The sequence below is a fragment of the Heterocephalus glaber genome, unplaced genomic scaffold (assembly GCF_053883595.1).
Source record: "Heterocephalus glaber isolate CG9 unplaced genomic scaffold, H.glaber_assembly_v1.0 deba00000281, whole genome shotgun sequence".
Lineage (NCBI taxonomy): Eukaryota > Metazoa > Chordata > Mammalia > Rodentia > Bathyergidae > Heterocephalus > Heterocephalus glaber.
Window position 1 is genome coordinate 14,855,928 of NW_028258139.1, and position 18,609 is coordinate 14,874,536.

An 18,609-nucleotide genomic window follows, 5' to 3' on the forward strand; every position below is an offset into this window, starting at 1 on the left:
TTCCAACAGTGGGCACTGCCTGGCTAGTGTGCACCCATTCTGGGATACGTGAGGGTTTTTGCAGAGGCTGCATCTTAACCAGCCAGCAAGGGCTGCAGGAAGGAACAATCACAGCACTCCCAGCAGCTTCTCTTGACATCCCCAACTCAGGTGGGATCAGGTGCTCCTTGTGCCTACACCTAATGTCTTGGGTGTCATCACTTGTGACCCACCAGCAGGTGCCCACCACTGGTTCATGTGCAGGTCCTCATTTGGAATCAAGGAGGCACAGTTATATCTGCGAACCCCAAGTCACCACAGTCACAAGGCCTGGCCTTTCTAATACTACCCAAGGCCATGTTATGAGAGGGACTTTGGACACCAACGAGCAAATCTGTAAGGTTTATTTTTATTTTTTTGGTACCAGGGATTGAACTCAGACCTTTCACTTGGGAAGCAGGCGCCAGAACCACTGAGCTACATCCCCAGTCCTTTAAAAAACAAATTTGGGGGGAGTACCAGGGATCAAACTCAGGACTTTGTGCTTGTCAGGCAAGCATGGCGCCACCATTTTTTTGAGGTATGGTGTTAATAAGTTGCCCAAGCTGACTTCCAATCTACAATTGTCCTATGTCAGCCTCCCACCTATATAGGATTGCAGGCATGAGCCACTGCACCTCCCCAGTCTGTGGTTCTAAATAAGCAAAATAAAGACAACCAATACATGGGTGGGGATTTAGCTCAGTGGTTCTGCTGCCTGCCTCGAAAGCGGAAGGACCCGCGTTCGATCCCCGGTACCCCCAAAAAAAGACAACCAATACACATTTGTTTCACAGATATTCCTTAAGCACCTACTCTGTACCAAGCCTGGTTCTGGATGCTGACTGAGCCAAAGCCTCTGCCTGTGTTGAGCTTACATGCAAGGGGGAAGAAACAGAAAAACAGATAATTAATCACAAAACAAGAAACAATGAGGTGATCAGGCAGAGAATCCAAACAGGGCCTTGGGCTGCACATGGAAAAGGTCAGACTGGGTGGAGATGAGTTCTCCCAAGAGATGACTTTGAACTTGAAATGTGAAAGGCAAGATGGGGGCAGCAGAGGAGGGGTTCACAGTCACCAAAAGCCCTACTGTGGGCACAGCGGGCCTGCCAGGCCAGTGTGGCTCCAAGCCAGGGGAAAGCTGTGAGGCCAGGGCTAAGTGGTCAGCAAGAGGCTCTGGAGCCACTTCTGATGTGTTGGGAAGCTGCTGCTGAGGACATCCCCAGGCCTGGCTGGCCCACCTGATCAGGCAACGGCCATGTTGTTGTTTGTCAGCCCCAAACCAGCCTGTGATCCAGAAGATCACAGGACGGACAGCACAGTAGGGAAGGATATGTGACCAACTCGCCTGCATCAAGGATGCTGGAGTCCTTGTCCTCCCTCATACAGGAATAATCAGGTCTTGGGGAGAAGGCAGTCCACTCCCTGCACCCCCAAAATGCAGTCCTTCCCTCCCATCCCACACTAAGCGCAGAGTTCTGTGCCAGGTCCCCGTCCCAGAAAGTCCTCCAGGGAAGTCGGCAGCAGCAAAGAAGCCACAACAAATGTATACTTCTGATGAAAGAGACAAAGACAGAAGGGCAAAGAGAACAAGCAGGAGCCAAGGCCTTCCCAGGGAAGCTGGGAGGGAAAGGCCACTGCCCCTCGGCCCTTCTGGAGAAATGCCCATGTGCAGATGTGTACCACACCCCAGTTCACACTGGGGAAGCTGCACTGCAACCTGGCTTATGGGCTCAGAGCTCAGGACAGACAGATACATTGTGGACAGCACACAGGTTAGTTCATGTTTATAAACAAAGTCCCTGTGATGAACCTATATCAGACACCACATGTCATGTACCCTGTTTCCAACCTGTACACCGTATGCATTTGTATTTTGGAATCCGAGCAATGCAGACAGCAAAGCAAACACCTGAGAAGCTGGCAGAGGTCAGTTCTGGAATGACTCTGAAAGTCAGAGGAAGCAGCTCCTGCTTATCTGAAAGTAAACAGGGCAAGGAGGATTCAAGTTTTGACTTCCAAGTTCACACAGGTCCAAATTCCAATGGAACACCTTGCACAGGTGCCCTGAGAATAAACTGCCCGCAGCTGCAGGAAGAGGAGCCCTGTGACCCTGCACCCTCACTGCAAGGGAGGACATACCTCCTCCCTCTCCCCCACTCTCTACCCCTCCACTTTTTTTTTTTAATTTTTTTTTTGGTACCAAGGATCGAACTTGGGTCCTTGCACTTGCACAGCAGGCAGCAAAACCGCTGAGCTAAATCCCTGGCCCTACCCCTCCACTTATATCATAGCTGTTTCTTGGAGCTCTGGGGGAGCTTTTAAGTTTTTTTGAGATGGAAGGAACAATAACAAAGGTGGTACTCCTATATACAGATTGAGTATCTCTTATCCAAAATGCTTGCAGCTGGGCATGTAGCTCAGTGGTACAGTATTGGCCTAGCATGCATGAGGCCCTGGGTTTGATCTCCAACACTGTAAACAAAAATAAAAAATAGCTTGGGACCAGAAGTTTTCCAGATTTTAGATTAGGGGATATTTGCATGTACATAATAACATATCTTAGTGATGGGACCCAAGCCCAAACATGAAATTCACTTATGTTTCACTTATTTCTTGTACACACAGACTGAAGGCCATTCTGTACAGTATTTCCATGAAACTTTTTTCATTTTGATGTATCACATGAGGTCAGGGGCAGAACTTCCCACTTGTGTTGTCATGTCAGCACTCAAATGTCTCAGACTTTGGAGCATTTCAGATTTCGAATCCTATACTTTGCAAAAACCACCTGGGTAAAAGGAACAAACTACACCAAGGAGAGTCAGAAGAGAGAAAACCCATGTGGAGGGAAGCCAGGACAAACTGCCACCCTCCTCCCTGCACCTTGAGCTTTCAGCTCGATGTCTTCTGATCTCCCAACAAAAGACAAGGTGAGGATGACTACCCTACGTACAGCTGCCCCAGGGTCAGCAAACACCAGTAAGGCTGGGCTGATTGCCAAAAGCCTAAAAGGAACTGAGTATCACTTCTACAACTCACATGCAAGGTCTGACAGCAGTTGGACCACAGGTCATGAGGACAGACAAGCAGGAGCTCTCCTGCTACCCTTTGTTTAAAAACTCAAAGGGAGAGGCCAGGGATTTAGCTCAGTGGCACCTTTCCTGCCTCACAAGCACAAGGTCCTGAGTTCAATCCCCAGTACCAAAGAAAAAAAAATCAAAAAACAAAACTCAAAGGGAAAAGGTGCTGCACAAACAACCCCAAGAGAGGCCCATGCTGCTGCACCTAGCCGTCCTGCTCAGCCTGAGCTGACATCCCCCAGGGCTACAGCCAGACACCACAGCACACACCACAGCCTGCCATGACCAATGAATAACCTCCCTCCACCACTCAGGAGGAAAGTCCTGCCCAGCATCTGTACCACAGCAGAGACCCCAGGGCCCCAGAACCTAAAATATATCATGGTCATTTTTAGAAGTTTGCTGACACCTGATCTAGGCCAATGAAGCTTAGTAAAAGAGATGAAAAAAAGTGTAAACATCTATAAAACTAGATTTGAAAAATTAAGAGCACCAACAGATTGCCAGGGGAGGTGAGAGAAGGTCACATCCACAAGGTCCCCTGGACTGAGTATCCCAAAGCAGGGCCTCCACCGTTCTGTCACTACTGTATAGTCCTGCCCAATTCCAGCATTTAATGGGTATTCAACACCTATCTAATGAATGACAAGAGATAACAGTACAGGACCCTGAGGCACAGGGCCAAGGATCAGGAGAGTAGGAGAAGTGACGGCTCCTAGACTGTTCAGCCATAATTAGTATTTAGACAAAATTGGAATACAGATAAATCCCTTTTCTTTAAAAATATTTGCAAATAATTTCCAAAATCTAAATATAGAAAACAACTATCAACAATATAAAATTGGAAAAAGACTGTCACAGTAGCAAACACAGGATTTAAACAAAGATGTTCTCAAACACATACTATTTCCTGTTACCTCTGAATAAACATCTGTGCCACCAGGAGAGGGATGTCCGGAATGTCCATGTCATTGTCTGAGGACCTAGAGCATGTGATGCTTCCATGATCAATATCTATGAGAATTAAACCATCAGCTTCCTGCAAAATAAAGATTGATGTAAGAATCTTTGAATTTGTGCATACCTTTAGAAACACAAGAATGCATTTTTCACTCACTGATAGTATCATTATTTAAATTATTCTAACATATGATTCCTAGTAGTGCCAAAAATTACTCTAATATGCACATATATCTTTATATTATCTCTACAAAAAATGTGAACTATACCATGAGTTATACCAATAGGATAAATCTGATTCAATGTGCCTTTCTCTTATTTTTCATTATTGAAGTAAAATATACTAACATACTATTTACTATTTGAGTGTACAGTTCAATACTGTTAATTACATTCTGTAACTACATTACTGTGGATTGCATTCACACAGTTGTGCAACCTTCACCACAATCCATCTCCAAAATTTTCTCCTGCTCCTAAACTGAAACTATGTAGCCACTAGCATGAACTCCCCATTCCTTCTTCCCTTTAGCCCCCAGCACCCACCATGCTACTTTCTGTCTCTCTAGTTTGACTCCTCTAAGGACTCCATCTAAGTGGAATCATACAGTATTTGTCTTGTGTCACTGAGCAGAGTATCTCCAAGGTTCATCTGTACTGTAGCATGGGTCAGAGTTCCCCCTCCTGTTGAGGCTGACTATTCCACTGTAGGAACAGACCATATGGTTTTCTCTCTTTCTGTTTTTGGTGCCGGGGATCGAACTCGGGTCCTTGTGCTTGCGCAGCAGGCGGTGAAATCACTGAGCTAAATCCCTGGCCCTTTATGCTTTTCTCTTTAAGTTAAGTTTCCAATGTGTGGTGTCAAGTTTTCACTGACTGTGGTACAAACACTGCATGTGCTACTTCATAGTGTCCTGGGGGATATTCCAGGCCTCCACTAAGTGCACCACCGGCATTCAATGCCCAGCCAGCTCTGCCCCCCAGGGTCCCGGGCTAAGTGACCACACACACAGAGAATTTCTGAAATATGCACATAGATTATTTGTAAAGTCTTATCCACACCAAAATACACACAGAATGAGTGCTTCACTAGAGTTCTGGGGACTCTAGGCTCCAGAATGCAATGCACCACTCCTGCCTTTCATCCTGAGCCCTGCCTCATTCCAGGTGACAAATGAAACACTATGTGTAAACACCAGTATCCTCTTGGCCCCAAGTCTCACAAGGCAAACAGTGTTCAGCCAGCAGCACACAGTGACCTCTGAAAGAGTCAATGCCAGGCCTTTGCAAGGGCTATGGGCAGACGTGGTACAGGATCACCCCCAGCTCCCTCTGCAGGTCCCACCACCAGCCAGCAACACAAACACACAAACCAACCCAAAATGCTTTCAGTTAGGAGTAACTGTGGCTCCTGGAATCTCCCAGAGCAAATAATTCATGAAGTGAGTTTCCTGCGTGAGTGCTGACTAGAATTGTTAAGTAAACATGCCAAAAAAGTTTCCCTCCTTAGGAGTCTGGAACAAGATGGTTCTTTCCCCAATGACTAAAAAAGGAAAACAACTTTAAACTTCAGAGGATGGCTTATTTTTTCTTGTCCACAAAGTGCACTGGGTGACGTTTTTCTATTCCTTCCACAGAGCCCTGAATGGCCCTTTCCCAAAGTGTGTTTTTCCCCTGGTGAATCACTGGCTTTAGAAGAACATAGAAAGAATGCCTGCCCTTTCACAGGAGGGACCAGGCCCAACCTAGCACCTCCCACCTCCTGGACACTTGAGCAAATGCCCAGAGGTGGAGATTTGTTTTAATACATCCCGCCGGCTTGAACCACCAGTGATATATGCATGACAGTTCCATCAGGCAGTTTGTACCACCCGATGGGACTGTCCCATGCCACCTGGTGGGTCAGTCAGGCATTTACTACCAGTATCTCAGAGCCACCCAGCAGCAAGTCATACAAATTACAGCCCTGTCATAAACATATTAAACCCCCAGGAAAAGGGAAATGTGGAGGACACACGGTCTAGCAATAGGCCAGCATCAGGCTACAGAAGACAACAAGGTACACTGGCATCCACCTGTATTCCTCTCTCAATTTCAGTGTACACTTAAAATCTTCAAAATATTTGGGTATAGTTGTGCACACCTGTAATCACAGCACTCAGGAGGCTGAGACAGGAGGATCACCACAAATTCAAGGCCAGCCTGGGCTACACAATGAGTTCAAGGTCAGCCTAAACCACATAGCGAGACCCTGTCTCAAAAGATAAATAAATAAAATCTTCAAAATAAAAAGTTAAGCACCTAGACTACAGACAGCATTCTTCACAGAACTGGGGCAAACAATCCTAAAATTCACATGGAACCAGAAGTGATACAGAATAGCAAAAGCAGTCCTGAGTAATGAGAGAAAAGCAGGAGGTATCACAATCCCAGACTTGAAGTTATATTACAAAGCCACAGTGATAAAAACAGCATGGTGCTGTCGCAAAAGCAGATATAAGGATCAACAAAACAGAAACATGGGACACAGAGACAACCCTAAACACATTTGATCTTTGACAAAGGGGCCAAAAAATATATACTGGAGGAAAGATAGCTTCTTTAATAAATGGTGCTGGGGAAACTGGCCATTCACATGCAAAAGATTAAATCCAGAGCCGTATTTTTCACCATGTAATAAACTTAAATTAAAATGGATCAAAAAACCTAAATGTTAAAACAGAAACACTTAACCTGCTAGAAGATGAAATAGGTAAAACTCTTGAAGTCACAGGCATAGGAAAGGACTTTCTAAACAGAACCTTGATTCCACAGGAAATAGTACCAAGAATAAAGGAATCGGGTCATAACAAATCAAAAAGCTTCTGCACAGCAAAAGAAACAACCCGTAGAGTGAAGAGACAACTTACAGAATGGGAAAAAATCTTTTGCCAGCCATTCCTCAGACAGAGGGCTAATATCTAGAATACTGGTGGTGAACTCATGGCACACGTGCCACGGCAGGCTGTTTGTACCACTGAAAACTCTAAGATTCACCATCACCGATCTAGAATATTTACACAACTCAAAAAAGTTAAACTCCCCCCAAAAAAGACCCAGTCAAAAAATTAGCAAGTGAAATGAATAGACACCACAGAAGAAGTGCAAAGGGCCAATAAACACATGAAGAAATGTCCAACATCGCTGACCATTAGAGAAACACAAATTAAAGCAACACTGAGTTTCCTTCTTACTCCAGAAAGAATGGCTATGATCCAGAAATCAAGTAACAAATGCTGCTGAGGCAGTGGGGATCAAAAAACTGAAACTAGAAATTTCATTTGATCCAGCTATTCCCGTTTAGGTATCTTCCTGAAAGCATTAAAGACATCATATTACAGTGATACATGCATACCCATGTTTATAGCAGCACAACTCATAAATAGCTGAATCTTAGAAGCAGCCTATATGTCCATCAACAGATGAATGGATAAAGAAAATGTGGTATTTACACACAATGGGAGTACTACTCTCCATAAAGAAAGATAAATTTGAGTTATTTGTAGGAAAATGGATGCACCTTGGGACAATAATGTTAAGTGAAATAAATCAGATATACAAGTTTAAATATTACATGGTTTTTCTTATATTAGAAACCCAAAATATAAATAAAGAGTAAAATAAAAGATAGGAAGAAGAAGATAGATCTTTCTCGAATGGGAAGGGAATCAAGAGATAGTGGGAGGTGGAGGGAGAGAAGGGATTGGGGATGAAAAAAGGCATTAAGATGTGTTACGTACAGGTATGACCTCCACGCAAGGACTGTAAACATTATGTACTGGAAACATGTACTAATAAAAATTTAAGAAATAAAATTAGAATAAGAAAAAAGTTAAACATAAACCTACCCTTAGAGCTGCCAGTAAGCACATGAAAAGATGCTCGACATCATTAGTCACTGGGAAATAAATGCACAGGCAAACCACAGTGAGCCTCCAGTTCCCACCCGCCAGGAGAGCTGAAATCAAAAAGACAGATGATAATAAGCACTGCCAAGGATGCAGAAAAACTGGAACCTCTTACCCACTGGTGAGAATGTAAAATGAGGCTGCTGCATTGTCAAGCAGTCTGGCAGCTCCTCAATGATTAGACACAGAGTTACCACAGGATCTAGCAATTCTGCTCATTTCATTTGTACCCAAGAGAAATGAAAACCTAAGTCCACACAAAAACTTGTACAACAGTGTTCCCAGCAGCCTTATTTGTAAGAGCCAAAAGGAGAAAACAACCCAAACAGCCACAGGCTGTCACCAAGTTGATGGCTGCCTGTCAACTATACTACAGTATGGCAGAATCACACAGTGGAATTCTGTTTGGCAATAAAATTGGGATAGATATTATAATATAGATGAACCTCAAAAATGTGGTGCTAAGTGAAAGAAGCCAGATTCATGTTGAATGAGTCCACTTATAGGAAATGTCCAGAATAGGCAAAGTAATCAGTTAAACTTTGTAGCAGATAAATTATATCGCAATAAAGCCGTTTGGGTTGCTTGTTTGTTTGTCTGGAGTTTTTGTTTGTTTTTACAGTACTTGGGATTGAAACATGGTACATGTGAGGCAAGCACTCTATCTCTGAGCTACATCCCCAGCCCTTTTTAAAATTTTATTTTGAAACAAGGTCTCACTAAGTTGACCAGGCTGTCCTTGAACTTGCAATCCTCCCGGCTCAGGCTGCTGAGTAGCTGAGATTACAGGCATGTGCCACCACATCTAGCCAAAAGAAGTATTTATTAAAACCAAATTCAATCTGCATACTGCCTGTTAGTATTATCACAATAATTATATATCGGGAACAGATAACCATTCAAATCTATGCCATTTCCAATCAGCATCAAAAGTAATGACAGCTACCACTTAGTAAGCACTTAATATATGCCAGGTACTGTTCTGTTGCTCATGTGATTTTCATCCTAAGAGTGAGGCTGGCACATTCGCTGTCCTTTTACAACTAGAAAAAGAAGGGATTCAGTGCTTTGTTGTGGGTCAGCCATATGACAGTAAATAGCCACTAAATTCAGCAAGGTCATGAGCCCGTCTAACACATAAGGAACAGGCTGCATGGACTTGCATTTTTCTAAGAACAAAGTCTGTAACTGCAACAAACCACAAAAGCTGAATTAAAAGAAAAAAAACTAGAAAGTATGTAGCAATAACAATGGAGCTGCCACCTACCAAACCCCAGGCAGGCACCCAGCAACATACGGGACACAGAATCTTCCTCAGCTCCAAGCCTTCTCAGAAGGACAGGCCCTTGTCATATTTCACAGACAAGGAATCAGGCTGGGCAAGGGCAAGTAACTGCACAAGGTTACAAACAAGTAAGCAGCAGAGGCTGACTGGAACTCAGCCTCCGGGGGCTTCAACACCTACACTCTCCTCACTGAGTCTTCTAGGGTCAACTGAGCTGCCTGCATCTGCAGACCCACAGGCTCCAGGACTCACAATGCTGTAGCCTTGAATATACCCCAAGGTCATCTAGGGGAGGGGAGCTGGGATACACACAGAGCCTGGAACTCAACAAGCGCTTAAAAACTGAAGCAAACCCTCCTCAGCACAGTGTACTCTATCCCTGTGCACAACACTTTCTTTTTTCCTTTTTTTGTTTTTGTTTTCGTTTTGGACACTGGGGATGGAACAAGTGCCTTGTGCCCACACTTTCAAAAGTCACTTCCCACTGTCCTCACAATAGACTCACAGGAATTTAACGCTCCACATCAAGCATTCTATAACTAACCTTGCTGACTTCTTCAAAGTGGTCGAGGTGGCAGCCCATGAGAAAAGATGTAGGAGCCATGACAAAATCCAGCATCTGGCCCGACAGGATGGGCACAAAGGTGTGCTGCCACTGCAGGGGGTGAAGGTAGACCCTGAAACACTCCGCAATGAGCGTCAGCAGGGCCCAGTCCGAGGAGAAGAACACAATCCGCTGCTCCGTTAGAAGGCAGGAAAGGATCTGGGGGGACCAACAGTATTGTTCAGAAGCTGCCAATCCGGTACAGCAAACTTCAAACATTCAGTGACCCAGAGTATAGCCTCTGCCCTGGGCTCCCCACTCCATTTGCCAAAATAAAGCCACCAAGATCTCACAAAATGTTTTATTTGCAAACATTGTGCCCTGTAGTGAATATTGGTGCTAAGCAAATACATATATATATTTCTGTAGTGTATGCCAGTCTCTGATAAGCAATGCTTTTGGATGCCCCATGAAATCACCAAGCATAAGCTGTACCTGCAGCACCTTCTCGGGCCGGAAGCACAGCAAGGGCAGGTGAAGGTCCAGGTCGATGACGGGGCTCTCAGGGTCTGCTCGGGAGGGAAACACGATGTGCAATGGCTTCATGTTAAACATCTGTAATGACCAAGAGCCACAGTTAGCTCAGAGAACTGCACCCAGCAAAAGCTGAAATGTGCCCAAATTCACTACTTTGGCACAGGAAGTGTCTTGAGTTAGAGATCACTTTGGAAGACTTGTGCCACCAGGTGATGTGTCACAGAATTAAACAACAGCCTATAGACACTCATAACGACCACAAGTTCACACACAAACTAAGTACATAATTACTTTTTTTGCTAAGTTAACTGATCAGCAAACTATTCATTGGAAGACACAGACATTTGTCCCAACTGGCACAAATTCTACAGCAAGCACATTCAAATTATTCTTCAGTATTACTCTTATTCCTAGTCACTACATACTATGTGTTCTCAGTATTTTCCACTTAACAGTCAAAGTTCCTTAGACTTGTAGTTCAAAAAATTGTAAGAGGGCTGGGGATTTAGCTCAGTGGTTTTGCCGCCTGTTGCACAAGCACAAGGACTCGAGTTCGATCCCCGGTACCAAAAAAAAAAACAGAAAAAAAAATTGTAAGAGCTGAGGATGTAGCTCAGTGGTGCCGCACCTGCCTGGCAAGCACAAGGTCCTGAGTTCAATCCCCGGTACCAAAAAAAAAAAAAAGATCACTCTCAGAACTCAAAAAATTGTAAAAAAGACCTTTTCTTTTTCTAAATGACATGATTTTGAAATAACGTTTCAATGCAAATTCCTTCTTCACAGAATCCCCATGTCGAGCTAAAGGACCTCATTGCGGAAGGAAGAAATCAAAGAGGAAGATACAGTTGCTTCCTCAGAGGGGCTTCCCAGCTTGTTGGGCGATGAAGCTGTGGACGGCAAGTTTCCAACACCACAACATAGGGGTGGCTCGGGCATCTTCTCTGCCCCAGGTTCCACCAAATGAGCAGAATGGAATGTTAGAGTCACAAGCAAAGATCTAGAAGATAGAAAGGAAACAGACAGAATAGCTTCACAAAAGCAAAGCATGAGAGGAGGAGGAAATTGAGAGCAATAGGGCACTGAGTCGAGGAAAAGGTAACAGGATGAAGTATTTGCTTTCATACTTCCCTATAGTCACCTACATCACTCTTGTAAGTGTATTTTCATGGGAGGAAAACAAGAAACAAGACAGATTATAGTTTCTTGGTACTAAAGACACAAGTAAGTGCTTTTCATCAATACATGGAGACTCTTTGCTTTCCTGTTACCAATTTGCCTACAGAAGCAAGACACATTAAACATAAGGCACTCAAATTTAAAGACACAATCCAAAAATGGGCATCTGAAATGAACAGACATTTCTCACACAGAAAAGTAGAAATGGCAAATAAACATATGAAAAAATCAACATCACTGGTCATTTGAGAGATGCAGATGAAAACAACACTGAGATTCCATCTCACTCCAGAAAGAATGGCTGCTATCAAGAAATCAACCAATAACAAATGCTGGTGGGATTGTGGGGAAAGAGGAACCCTATTCCACTGCTGGTGGGAGTGCAGACTGGTGCAACCACTGTGAAAATCAGTATGGAGATACCTCAAAGGACTAGGGCTAGAGGTCCCATTTGACCCAGCTGTTCCCCTGCTGGGTATCTTCCCCCCAAAATTAAAAGACTCATACCACAGCCATATATGTGCACCCATGTTCATAGCACCACAGTTTGTAATAGATAAAACTTGGAAGCAGCCCAATTGCCCATCAACTGGAGACTGTATAATTTTTTTTAATAAAATGGAGTAGTACCCAGCCATAAAAAATGATAAATTAGAGACATTTATTGCTAAATGGATGCACATTGAGGCGATACTCTTAAGTGAAATAAATAGGACACACATGTGTAAATACCAAATAGTTTCTCTAGTGTGAGAAACTGAAAGTGTAAATAAGGACTAAAAGGTATAATAGATAATGTGAAATAGGAAGAAAAGGGGCAAAAGGGAAGGGGAACTGGGAAGGGTAGGGGAAAGGAAAGAAGGGGATGGAATTAATATGAGAAAATGAAAAAAAGGAAACAAAGTCTTTGTAAATAGGGAGGGATAGAGGGGTCGAAGGGAGGGCATGGGAAGGGGGAAAAAATAAGAACCAAGAGGGTATGTAAAGGTGCAAATTTCCAATGATGTATGTCATTATATTATATACCTAAAATTTATCAATAAAAGGATATACACTTTAAAAAAAAACATAAGGCAGCTGGGGCTAGTGTGGCTCAGTGGCAGAGCACTTGCCTAGCATGCACAAGGCCCTGGGTTCAATCCCCAGCATCTCAAAAGTAAGAAAATAAAATAAGGTAGAGTCATTTATGTGAACAATAAAGGCCTTTTCATGGAAAACAAAATAAAATGGAGTTAAATTCTGCAGGCTATATTGTAATATTAATAATTATATAGTTTAGATGAAAATTCTCAATATTTCAAAAAAAAATGTGTCAACCAGTTACCCAATTAGACATAAAAGCAGATGCTAATCATTCTACCTCTTGCTGATGCTTGTCCCCGGGATGCCTTGGTGCATGCAGGTAGTGTACAGCACGCACCCTTGCTCCCTGTGGGCTGTTATCTTACTCTCTTTGCAAATGAAGAAACTGAGGAGATACAGATTCTAGGTCAATTCTTGCCAAAGGTCATCTGATTTGAGTCCCGAAACAAGAGTAAGTTCACATTCAAAGCAACTCACACAATGATTCAGGAACAATGGGGTAGGGAGAGGTATATGCATACACACGCACGCACATGCACACACACACACACACACACACACACACACACAGAGGCACATTTCACTGTGCACACCCATTGGGCCCAAGATTTGGAAAGCAGGTAACGTTGCAGGCAAAGGAAGCCCTGGGCCTCTGGTGTCCCTAATATCTGCTGCTCTCTTGGGTGGGGGGTCCAGGCGCAGTGAGGGACAAGGGGAAGAGGGGACAAGGGAACAAGGCTCAGCTTCCACTTCTTCACCACCCCCATGCTGTGGGGCCTCCTGCATCTTCCAGTTAGCAAAAATAGAGCTGACCAGGCCCAGAAATAACAGGAAATGGCTGCACACCACATGCAGGCACATCACTCAAAACATAAGCACTGATGCCCACAACTGCCACTGACACCTGTAGGAGACATTGGCTGGCAATGGGTTCTAGAACATGCTGCTGAGTCAGCTTCTGGTGCAGATGAAAACACTCGCCTAAATCAGCCTCTTGGATTTCTTTAAAACAACAAACATGGATGAGGTGGTGCACACCTGTAATCCCAGCTACTCAGGAGGCAGAGGTAGGAGGTACACAAGTTCAAGCCTAGGCTGGGCAACTCAGCAAGACTCTGTCTCAAAATAAAATTTTAAATAAGGCTAAGGATGTAGAGCAGTGGTACAGGATTTAACCAGCATGCATGAGGCTCTTGGTTCAATCCCCAGCACCACAACAACAACAAAAAAAGCACTATCATGTGACATTCCCTCAAATAGATCATGAGCAATATGCTCCTTTAGCTCCAGAAGCCAAAGAAGCTGGTTAAAGGAAGTCACAGCACTTGAATGAGGCCATCAGGTGCAGGCATGAGGGCTATATCAGAAACAGAGGCAGATACGCAGTGCTGCTGTGGCCTCTTCCACATGCTGCTCAGCGTCTGGTGGAGGAGATAGACATTAAACACAAACACACACAGAGCTGACTCACTACAGACAGTGTTGTGCCCTGCAGGAAGGGCTGGGGACCATGAGAGGGACAAGGAGAGTGCCCAGAGGCTACTGTGAAGAGCTGACAACTGTGCACCAGCTGGATGAGGAACAGGTGCTGGGCACAGGACAGGGAGGAATTACTTCCAGAACTGCATAGGCAAGAGCCCTGTGGCACCACCTCCAGGGGACTGATGGGAGCCTGGTGAAGCTGGAGCCCAGCAAGCAAGGGGGAGAGGTCCAGAACAAAGCCGGACTGTGAGGCTGGGTGCACCGTGCAGGGCTGAGGTGAGAAGTGCAATGAGGAACCATTGTGGGGTTTAGGCAGAATAATGGGGCCCAACTTACAGGTTTTGGTGGCCTCTGCAGCCACAGAGCAGAGGATGAAGGAAAGGCTAAGAAGGAGCAGAAGTGGGCAGACAAGTGGTTCCCAAGTCACAAAGGAGGGAGAACCAGGTGGCCCAGAACAGGAGATAGCAGGAACATGATTAAAGTAAGGGGGACAGGTAGGTGGGCAAGGCCTGAGCGAAAGTGAATGTGCAGGGGAAGGGAAGGTCAAACACCACCCTCCATGAACTTGCTCCCGGGAATTGGGAGTGGGGAACAGACGCCAGCAGAGCAGGGAGTCTAGGTGCAAAACGCTGCTGTGAACATCTCACAGGCATAGCTGCACTCTGCTCTATCTAGCGCAAGTTCTGGGGCAGTGCTAGGCTGCAGGATGAAAGCACAAACTTGGAAGACTTCACTACAGTCGCTGTCAACGAGAAAACACCAAGGGCAGGCTGAGCCTCCCTAACCTGAAACCCAACTCCAAAAGTGCTCCACATCCAAATATTTTTGAGCACTGGCATGACGTCACAGTGGAAAATTCCTCACCTAACCTCATAGCATGAGTCACAGTCAAAAAACAAGGGCAGCTGGGTGTGGCAGGACAGGCCTGTAATTCAACACGCTGGGAAGCTGAGGCAGGAGGATCACAAGTTCAAACCCAGCCTGGGCAACTTAGTGACTTAGTGAGAACCTGTCTCACAATAAAATGTGGGAAAAAGTAAGAGGCAGAGAGATGCTAGGGATACAGCTCAATGAGAAGCCCCTGCGTTCAATCCCCAGTACTACAAAGTACACGTACTAAATGTATTTTATAAAATGACTTTCAGGGCTGGGGATTTAGCTCAGTGGTTGCAGTGCCTGCCTCACAAGCCCAAGGACCTGAGTTTGATCCCTGGTACCAAAAAAATAAAATAAAATAAAATAAAATGACTTTCAGACAATGCACACAAGGTGCATATGAAACATAAATAAATTCTGTGCTAGGATTTAGGTCTCATCACTGAGGTATCTTGTATGTACAAACATTCCAAAGTCTGGGGGGAAAAAAATCCAAAATCTTAAACAATTTCCTTTACCTAAAAACTTCAGGAAAGAAATCTTCCAGCTATACCCATAAAATAGTCACTCCCAGCAAAGGTCCCTGGGAGTAGACTGGAAATGACCTGCTCTCTGTCTGGACTGGAATGCACCGGCAGGATCCTCCTCCTAGCAGATTTCTGGGCTGGGAGTAATATTAAAAATACATGTTTTCAGTTCAGGATCACAAGTCTTCTGACAAGCAACACTTGGTTTTCAATAGTCAAGAATAAAAAAATGTAGAGGTCCGAGATTTATTTGTATAATCTCTCAAAAGGGACTAATAAAGTAAAGCTCACTAAACATTTCTAGATGCTTATTAACAGATTTTTTTTTTTTGCTTAAATTCTTTTATTGGTACATTTTAGGTACACAATATGTTCACATTTATCATGGGGTGTTTGTACCTGAACATGATGTATCTTGGTTCTTAATTTTTCCCCCTTACCTGTGTGCCCTTCATCCCTCCACCCTTCCCTATTTACATAGACTTTGTTTCCATTTTTTTCTTTTCTCATAATTTTTCCTTTTCCTTCTTTCCTTTCCCCTTCCCCTCCCACTTTCCCTCCCTCTTTGGATCTTTTCTTCCTATTTCAAATTATCAATTATTCATTTTAATCATTTTAATCCTTATTTACACTGTTAGTTTCTCACACTAGAGAAACTATTTGGTATTTACATGTGTGTCCTATTTATTTCACTTAAGCGTATGGCCTCAATATGCATCCATTTAGCTATAAATGTCTCCAGTTTCTCGTTCTTTATGGCTGAGTAGTACTCCATTTTATAAAAAAACCCACATCTTCTTTATCCAGTCTCCAGTTGATGGGCACTTGGGCTGTTTCCAAGCTTTAGCTATTACAAACTGTGCCGCTATAAACATGGGTGCACATATATTGCTGTGGTATGATTCTTTTAATTCTTTTGGGAAGATACACAGCAGGGGAATAGCTGGGTCAAATGGGACCTCTAGTCCTAGTTCTCTGAGGTATCTCCATACTGATTTCCACAGTGGTTGCACCAGTCTGCACTCCCTCCAACAATGGAGAAGGGTTCCTTTCTCCCCACACCACCGCCAGCATTTGTTATTGGTTGATTTCTTGATAGCAGCCATTCTTTCTGGGGTGAGGTGGAATCTCAGTGTTGTTTTCATCTGCATCTCTCGAATGACCAGTGATTAACAGATATGCTTTTTGTTTTGTTTTGTTTTGTTTTTTGGTACCAGGATCGAACTCAGCTCCTTGCGCCACAGCAGGTGGCGAAACCACTGAGCTAAAACCCCGGCCCCCAGATATGTTTTTAAAAGAAAGCATCCTGTGTAGGGCTAATGAGTTTAGAAAATGCTGAGTCACATAGAACAGGTTTCTTCACCCAGCTCAGCAGTCTGACACATTACTCAACCCAAGGGGAATCTGGGCCCCACTTCTCCAAGCCGGCTTCACCCTGAAACCCAGGTCGTGAAGTAGGCAGTAACATTTTTTAGAATAGAACCCAGCTTGAGAAGTACTTGTCTATTAATTAAACCCAGCGGCATTTCTAAGAATAACAAAACATATACAACCAGTTACTTTTCATTAATTCCACTGTACAAAAGAAAACATTAACAAGTTAAATATAATAATCAATATTCAAGACAAATAACTAAAGGGGAATTTCAAATTTAAAGTAAATTCAGAGGATTTACTTAGACTGAAGGACTGGGGTTTCTATGTATTTTCTGCATGCAAGAAACAAACTTGCATGTTAACACCAAAGTGTCCCATTTCATACTATTAGCTCAGTTCTCATGAGCTACTCAGCAAAACTCAATCCCTAAATATTTAACTTTTCACCTCTAGAAAGGAGGAACATAATTTAAACACAGCTAGAACTTAATCATCAGCATATTACTTTTACTACTTGCAAAGAAAAACTCATAATATAATTCCAGATTTAATTTACCAAATGGAGTGGTCCAGGTGGGGGGCTAGGTATTAACGATAGTCTCGCAGCAAAATCTTTTATATGACTGTCAACTTCAAAGTCTTTACAGAGCTTCAGATGAGTCAATAAACTGTAATTGAAAAAAAAAAAGTCAAGTCACAAATTAAAAGTGAGAATCCAGTTGCCACCCTTAGTCTTTCTAACCAAGCTGACATCTCCTGAAGGGTCTATATGTTCAATTCCGAGACTCTCCCGAGTTATCAGACAGTGGCCCCCCAGGGTGGGGAAGCCTGGAAGGGGCCACAAAGTGGGAGGGGAGCATGGTCATGCTCTGTTTCCCATTCTGGCCCTGGTTACCTAGGTGTGTCCATTTGTGAAAAATCGCTGGACTCTGAGCCTTGTTCTATATTGTGTGTGATACTGAAGTCAGTAAGGAAGAAAAACCCAGCACCACCTTGAAGGGAAGCACTTGAGAAACTTTGTCCCCAAATGCATGCTGACTTTTTAAGTATATGATTTAAAGACACAATGTACAAGTGGGTGTTGGGGCAGAAGGGCTGGGAACTGACTGTAAGGGTGCCAGGGAACTTGGCATCTGAACTATCCCTTCTCACAACTGTGCTGGTTACACAGGTGTGTACACATGTCAAAATATACCCACCCATATGCTTACATGGGTGGGTGCTGTTGTTGCATATCTATTACTCTATGATAAAGTTGCTTCTTAGAAATGTGTGTGTAAAAGTACAACTGTCCCTTTGTATCTGCAAGGTACTGGGTCCAGAACCCTGGCAGACGCTCAGGTCCTTTATATAAAATGGTATAATACTTGCATAGAACCCACACACACCTTCCTGTACTTTAAGTCACCTCTGGATTACTAATAATAACTGATACCATGAAAACAGTTATTATACTGAATTATTTAAGGAAAATGACAGGAAAAAACTCTGTACATGCTCAGTTCAGGCACAACTGGATATGTGGTGTGAACTCTATGGGTGTGGAACAGCAGACCTGGAAGGTAGCACACGAGTTAAAAGATACACAGGAAATGTTCAGATGCTAAGGACACTCCCTTTCTGAGGAGCCCAAGAATGGACACTGTAATGTATATTTGCATAAATTCATTTGTTACCCATTTGCTACATTTACTCATTTGACCAATTATTT

The 18,609-nt window shown here is 43.7% G+C and overlaps 1 protein-coding gene and 1 non-coding gene across 3 annotated transcripts in view; one reads left to right on the forward strand and one right to left on the reverse strand.

Annotated features, from left to right (window-relative positions):
• Dennd3 (DENN domain containing 3) overlaps positions 1–18,609 on the reverse strand; it is a 65,177-nt gene that overhangs the window by 34,090 nt on the left and 12,478 nt on the right. For both annotated transcript variants that reach the window (XM_004837888.4, XM_087187000.1), the window contains exons 5-8: positions 17,455–17,566; positions 10,336–10,455; positions 9,841–10,059; positions 4,022–4,143 (exon numbers count right to left, since the gene is read on the reverse strand). In XM_004837888.4, the coding sequence (XP_004837945.3) occupies positions 4,022–4,143; positions 9,841–10,059; positions 10,336–10,455; positions 17,455–17,566 (573 nt within the window). The remainder of the gene's footprint in view (positions 1–4,021; positions 4,144–9,840; positions 10,060–10,335; positions 10,456–17,454; positions 17,567–18,609) is intronic.
• On the forward strand, positions 12,636–12,712 carry Trnaa-agc (transfer RNA alanine (anticodon AGC)). Its single transcript has one exon. It is a non-coding gene; the product is annotated as a tRNA-Ala (tRNA).